Source organism: Impatiens glandulifera, chromosome 8 (assembly GCF_907164915.1).
Source record: "Impatiens glandulifera chromosome 8, dImpGla2.1, whole genome shotgun sequence".
Lineage (NCBI taxonomy): Eukaryota > Viridiplantae > Streptophyta > Magnoliopsida > Ericales > Balsaminaceae > Impatiens > Impatiens glandulifera.
In genome coordinates, this window is record NC_061869.1 from 16,783,454 (window position 1) to 16,791,126 (window position 7,673).

The following is a 7,673-nucleotide window of genomic DNA, read 5'->3' on the forward strand; positions in this document are numbered from 1 at the left end:
ACAAAAGTTGATATTTTAGCAAAGAATGTGAGACTAAGGAACAAATAACATTATTTGCAATCACCAATAATGGACTAATATTTTATTGACTAGATTATAAAATAGAGATTCCTAACATAAACAACAAATGAATAGAATATGGAAGGTATAATATATGAAGAAAATAATAAAACAGGTCCTATGAAGCTGGCATAAGAAAACAACTAGGATTATAAGCATTTATTGTTTATCAAAAATTTCCTTTGAGAAAAACTGAACCAATCATTCCAACAAGCTATTATCGAAAGTTCCCAGATTTTGAATAATATATAGCTATATTAGAATGTGATGGGTTTTCTAAAGATCCATTTAAATATATTAACAGCTTGGAATTTTAAATTTCCATAGCTTCATTTGATAGAAATAACTCCTATAAATTTAAGATTGGGGACTAAATTGAATATCTTGGGTAAGTTAGGTGATCAAATTGAATATTTTAACTATGCCATTCTATAAATAGTGTAGATATTATAGAGGTTCATCAAACAAATCAACACAATTTCTCACACTTTCTCAAATTGGATATTGAAAATGGCAGAGAAGTATTTACAGAAAATGATGAGGCATGTGGAGATCAAGAGTGATGGTGATGTTTTTCATGAAATATTCAAGTCTAGGCCTCACCATCTTTCCGATATGTCGCCTACTCTTGTTCAGAATTTTGAACTTCTCGAAGGTGAATTGGGAACTGTCGGCTCTGTTGTCTTGTTTCACTACAATCATGGTACTAATTACTTATCAAATATTCTCCAATTTCTTAATTTGTTAAATCTTTTCATTTTTGATTACAAATAAATTTGCTAAATCTATTTACAGATGGAAAAGATAAAGTTGTAAAACATGAAATAATAGCAATCAACGAGAAGAAGAAATCGGTGGCCTACAAGGCCATTGGAGGTGATCTAAGGAAGCTATACAAGACTTTCATCATTACCATTCATGTGGACACCGATGGAGAGAACAACTTGGTGACATGGACATTTGAATATGAGAAGCTGAAAGAAGATGTTGAGGATCCAAACTCACTCATGGATTTCTTTGTTGTCATGACTAAGGACATTGAGAACCATCATCTTAAATAATTAAAACTAAGTTTGTAATGTTCATTTCTATATGCTCTAATGTTTTATATCATAATCCAATACTCTCTAATGCTTTATACCATAAATAATAGAGTTTGGAGAAAATAAACCAACATTAAGAGTATTTTCGTGTTTTTTACTTATAATGTAATGTGAATTTTATCAATTTTATTCGCAATCAGTACTATTTCTATTATTTTTCATTAAATTTAAAGTTCTAGAATTTGGTGATTCATATATTTATGAGATTGTAAATTTATGATAAAAAATTGAATAATCTGCATGTTTGGATTTAAATTGGTCATAAGTTTCAAAAAATTAAATAATTAAGAAAAAAGAAAAATCTTAAGCAATAAGAAACACATGACCACTATCGTAATTAGACAACAACTATTTAAATTAAATTAATGAAAAACTTTTATAAAAATGTATACATAATGTATAGGAATTATGGGTAGAAGATAATAATACTATGATTAAACAAATTCTTTTATTTCTGCCTGTCTAATGAACAAAAACATTAAAGATATATATTCACGTAAAATTCAAGAAATGTTAAAAGAAGAAAAAGGCAGCAACCCTTTTTCACAGCTTATCTATATATATAATAAGGCTTAATTTTTAAAGTGTTCGGATTGCCCGGTCGAGAGTTGTGGTTAATTTGGATATATATATGTGAAAGTAAATGGATACTTGGGTTGGATTGTAGGTTGACCCGCCCATAAAATTTTTACCGTAATATTTTTTTCACAGTTTTTTATATTTTTACTCGTACAAATGCACGGGATACATGCTAGTTTTAATAAAGATTGATTAATCATTATTTAAGTTTGTGTATGCTCAAGAATTAAGTTTCATATATGATTATAAATTTATTAATGCTAAACAATTATTATAGAATAGTTTAGGTTGTGTAAATGTGTGTTTTCTATGTAGTAAATTGGTAATAGTGATAATAATGTAATAGGTAAAGTTTCTTGAAATATTTGGTTACGTTATAATGTTAACTTTTCACTACATTTGGAGTGGAAATGAATTAGTCAAAGTTGTGAGCAAACATTTCTTTCAGATCCCACCATATCTTCCACTTAACAATATATAAATTAAAACTTTTTTTTCACAGATTTGGAAGGTAGGTTATCATGAACCCAGCTGTCATTACCACCTTTAAATTAGGTTTATTTTTTTTTTCATATAGGATCGAACTTTATAATTTTAATTATTTTAGGTAAAATAGTTAATGTCATGTGAACTAATTTTAGTGGGTTTGATCATCGTATAATTAGAATTGAAATTTGGGTCTAATTTAAATTATTAGGTTTGGTAAATAATTTAAGATTAATAATTAAAATTAGAATTGAATAAATGTTATTTTATAATTTTTAATTTTACTCTTTTTATCTCGGTATTGTAATTATAATATTTTTTTTAAATAAAATATCTTATTATTATTATATTATTTATAACACAATTAACGTGTTCAACCGATATTTTTTATTTAAAATTTAGAAAGTTAGAATATTAAACCATATTAATTAAGTAAGTTAACATTTTGAGCCAATTTATATTTTTGAAATTTAAAAATTTAACAAGTATTTTTTTTTTAATTTAAGAATTAACACGGGTCGAACGAATATTTGTTTTTTTAATAAGAATTGATACAATAGACAAAACTCTTACCACTACTAAAAAGTTGTATCAAACAAATATTTTAATAATATAATATATATTAAAATTATTTTATGATATTATTTTTCAAACATAGAAATAAAAATTGAAATTGAAATTATAATTATAATTTTGTAGTTTTTCAAATATAGAATTGAATTGTAATTCAATACCAATTTTTGTGAAATTAGGGTTTTTGTTTAGAAAGTTAAAATGTCATACCGATATAATTTTTAATTATGTTAATATTTTGAATCGATATATATTTTTAGAATTTAAAATTTTAACAAGTCGAACTGATATTTATTTTTTTTTTAATTTAGGAAGTTAAAATGTCATAAATTAAGAATAAATTAAAAAAGTTCCTAACCTAATTAAAAAAAAAAATTGTATCAAGATTAATGTCATACATTTGAAATCATTTTTGTAAGACCTGAACATAGTAGTTTAAGTAGTATATAATAGTTGTATGTTTCTTATTGATTAAGATTCATTATTTTTTCCTTTTGAATTATTTGATGTTTGAAACTTGTGACCAATTTAAATTCAAACTTGTACAATATTGGATTTTTAATCACAAATTTACAATATTCATAAATATATGAATCAACAAATGGTTCTAGCATTTTGAAATTTATAGGAAAATGATAGAAATATAACTGAAAATAAATTTGATAACATGTACATTACATAAGAAGTAAAGCCACAATAAAATATTTGTATTATTAATTTATTTTTTCCCAACTATTTTTTATATATAAAATATTAGAGAGTGTTGAATTATGATATAAAACATCAGAGGATATAGAATGAACAGTATTATTATTTAAGATGATGATTCTCAATATTTTGGACACGATAACAAAGAAATCCATGGAGTGTGCTTGGATCATCTTACATCTTCCTCCAACTTCTCATATTCAATTTTCCGTGTCACCAAGTTGCTCTCTCCATGAGTGTTCATGTAGACGATACTGTCGAGAAAAGTCTTGTACAATTTCGTCAAGTCAATCAAAAACGAACAATTGGAACACATATCACATATGTTATGATACACACTCTAAAAAAAGATGAGGAAAGTTGAGACGCACGCTAACAAATTAAATCAATATAAGATTTAAAGACCATAACCATCATATCAAACCAGTTCTACAAACACATAATAAAAAAAGAAATATTCAATAACCAAAAGGTAGCACGGCTTTTCTTCAATAAGATTGATTATTGATTATTTAAGTTTTTTTACGTGTATATGGTCAAGAATTAAGCTTCATATGTTTATAAACTGATTAATTGTAACAACCATTAGTAAATAGTCTGGTAATGCAAATGTGTGTTTTTTATGCAGTATCGTAATAGAGAAAATAATGTAGGTTAAGTTTCTTAAAAAATGTATGTAGTAATAAATAAAAATTCTTAAGTTATCTGATAATTTTGTTTTTACCAAATGAGAATTTAGAATGTAAAGAACACATGACAATAACAAATACTAAGGCAGTGTGAAGCAAAATCTACACAAACAACTTTCATACAAAAAATAATAAATTGATTTTACGCAACATCAATCTACGATAAACTCTAACACAAAAAAGAGACGATTAATCTGTTTTAAAGAAGATGTGTTTAACATATGTTTCAAATCAACCTCTTACTTTGCTAATTTTGTTTTTTATATATTATAGTTTTTTTTAACATAGTGTCTATATATATTTCTCGTAGTTTGAAGACAAAAATAATTTAAAAATATAAGGCAAAGTAAACAAATAATTTACTCAAACAACTCTAATACAAAAATCATTGATTGATTTCACCCTAAGATAGTTTGAAGAAAATGATTCAAACAAGAACGTAAATAATACAATATTTAAACAACTTAATAAGTTTACTAAATATAATTAAGTAAGAATATATATTTTTAAATAAAAACAACAATCCATCTTCGTATTACTCTTGAGCTATGTTATTGTAAAAATTGTTTTCTCATTCAAAATGTATCGGTCGGACCAAAAAACTCATTGAACTAGTCGTCAAACCGGGTTGAGTTGATTAAAAAAACTGAAATGAATCAACCTAGTTAAATCTGGTCAACCCACTGGTTGGACCAGAAATTCGGTAACCCGGGTTAATCAAACGAGTTTATCATATTTTAAAAAAATAAAATCACTTATTTTCTTTCTCACTTATCACTTTCTTAGTTCCCCTCTCTCTGTTTTTTTTTGTTCCCATTTGTTTTACCTATTTTTAGTTCTATATGGGTAAATTATCGATTTCTAGTTTTAGACACTAAGAATGACAAACTCTTTCATTCACCTCAAGCTCCACTTTCTACCTTAACCAGCTGATTCTGATTTTACCAGACTAAAAAATGATTTAAGGTGGCATTATTGTAAGTCATAACTTAAACCTAGTTTTTTCTCTAGATAAAAACATAGTTATTCAAAAATCGGAAGTTGTAGTATGATTTGAAGCCTTGTCCCTCACATAATCTAGTTAAGTCTCTTTTATTTAAACTTCTTTTAAGTTATTATCAATGGCTTATTTTGAGATTCATACTTTATATAGTTGATGATAGTTTGATATTATTTTGAGGTTCATACTTTATATAGTGATTATTTGGTCTCTGAATTATATTTTTATGTATAGTTTGATCATGGATTCTGTTAGAAAAAACACCAACAAATGCAACACCAAAATTTTCAAGTGTACAATCTCAAACTTCTGTAAGGTCTCATTGTAGAGAAGATTCAATAATTAACAAGAATAAAAAGAGATCATTTGTCTCTATTGGGAAAAATTGATAAATGGTGGAGGTATTCATCGGTTTAAACAACATCTCGCGGGTCTCAAAGGGATCGGAGATTGCAACTTGAACTAAAGTTCATGCACAAGTGAGATATGAAATGGATTTTTTTTTAGAAGTTAAAAAAAAAAGAATTATGTACGAAATAAGTGAGCACTATAGACAACTTTTGAGAGATGAAGAGAATGAAATGTATATGCAAGTTGGAGTAGAAAAAATAGACAATATAATCTCTGAATCCAAGAAGAAGCAAAAGACGATAGACACCATGTTTATGTCAAGAACTATTGAGAGCACAACCAACTCTCAAAAGTGTTTATCAAGGAAAAGCAGAAAAATATAAGGTTGATTTTAATGGATGATTGATGTAACAATTCATTTTAATGCTGTAAATTATGTATATTCTCCATCGATGTTTGACGAAACTTGTTCTTTTGGAGTTGGTTACAAAGCTCCTAATTTTTATTACTTGCACGGTTATATGTTAAACAAAAATATTGAGAAAGTTAAGAATTTTGTGGATAGTTTTCGCATCAATTGGAAAGAAACGGGATGCACTATTATGGAAGATGGTTAGACATATAAACATATGAGGACTTTTATTATTTTTTGGTCTATTTTCCTAGAGGAAAAACGTTTTTGAAATATGTTGATGCCACAAATGCTAAAAGAAATATAAAGATGGTGTTAACTTACTTAAAGAAGTTATTCTATTGGTAGAAGTAGAAAATGTGGTGCTTATTGTTACTAATAATGCTACAAAGTATGTAAGTTACAGAAAAGTTTTTTATTTTTATTTTTATTGTAGATGTAAATTTGAGATTGTAAACTTGGATGAACTAGATATCGGATAAGAAGATAAAGAAACAATATTGATGTCCATATTGAAGGCAATGAAGTGACTGATGAAGTTGGTGAAGATTTTGGTGGGACTGATTTTGGTGAATGGTGTGAGCATTTTGCAAATAATTAGTAGTTAATATTTATTTTAATTTTATTAATTCATGACTTAAGAGTTTGTGTTTATTATAATTGTGTTGTTCATAATAGAGACAATGAATAAATTTTAATTGCAAAACAGTATTTTGAATTTTTATCTATACTTTGATTATTATTGTATAAACAATTTGATAGATTATTTTATTATTTTTGTATTATTTTATTATTATATGAAACCCACTAGTTTATACACCGGTTGAACTAGTCCCTTCACCGGGTTACGGGTCGAATTTCAAAACTATGTAATAAATACTCTCGTTTTTCTCAATCCACTCCTAGCTAAAAGACAAAACTGTTATTTTTTTATTTTTTTTAAATTAAAGAAGAACTAACATGACACCCCAAAACCATGATCCCTCGCTTAAATTTTAAGCGCCTTCAGATGAAATCGAAACCGTGACATTTTAGTCTCTTAAGCCGACTCTTACCACTAGGCTATCTTGGTGGAGTCAACAAAACCGTCATTATTTTTGCACAATGATAAAACAACATTACTTTTTTGAAATCCAAAAGAATATACTCCAACAATCTTTTAAACTTTTTTTGAGTGAAATTTCTCCCACACAAAAACAATAATTTGTAGTTGAAGAAAGTAATGAAGGGAAAAAAATGTGTCACCTCTATGAGATTAAAATATTATGGTTCAAGACCAACAATTTCATTGATAACAATAGAATTGAAAATGATTTTTTTTGGTATAAATGGACTAGGTATAGAATTAGATGTAGATGGTATCATCATATTATCATGTTAGTGGTCAATACAATGGATTTTACTCTACGACATCTTCATTCTTTAAGTAAAATTAAGTCTAAATGGTATGATATTTGTCATGTCAATCCAATCTTCCAAGAGTTTGTGGGGGCTCTTTGGGACATTGGGTTTGGTCCACTGATATTATCTCCTTCCTCTCTTGTGTCGCGAATTGTTAGATAAATTAGATAATTAATTAGTAAGTAATTAATTATCTAAAGAACTTAACCAAATTCATCATTTTTGCATGATAAAAAGAAACCGAAAAGCAAAGAAATTCGATTTTTAAAGGACAAGTGCAGAATTCGGTAAAACGACAACCGATAGCTTAC

General features: G+C 26.8%; 1 protein-coding gene across 1 annotated transcript; it reads left to right on the forward strand.

Annotated features, from left to right (window-relative positions):
• The first annotated feature begins 570 nt into the window (after positions 1 to 570).
• Positions 571 to 1,121, forward strand: LOC124913104 (kirola-like). Its single transcript, XM_047453724.1, has 2 exons — positions 571 to 763; positions 856 to 1,121. The coding sequence occupies exons 1-2, from the start codon at positions 571 to 573 to the stop codon at positions 1,119 to 1,121; spliced, it is 459 nt and encodes a 152-aa protein (XP_047309680.1).
• The last annotated feature ends 6,552 nt before the right edge of the window (positions 1,122 to 7,673 follow it).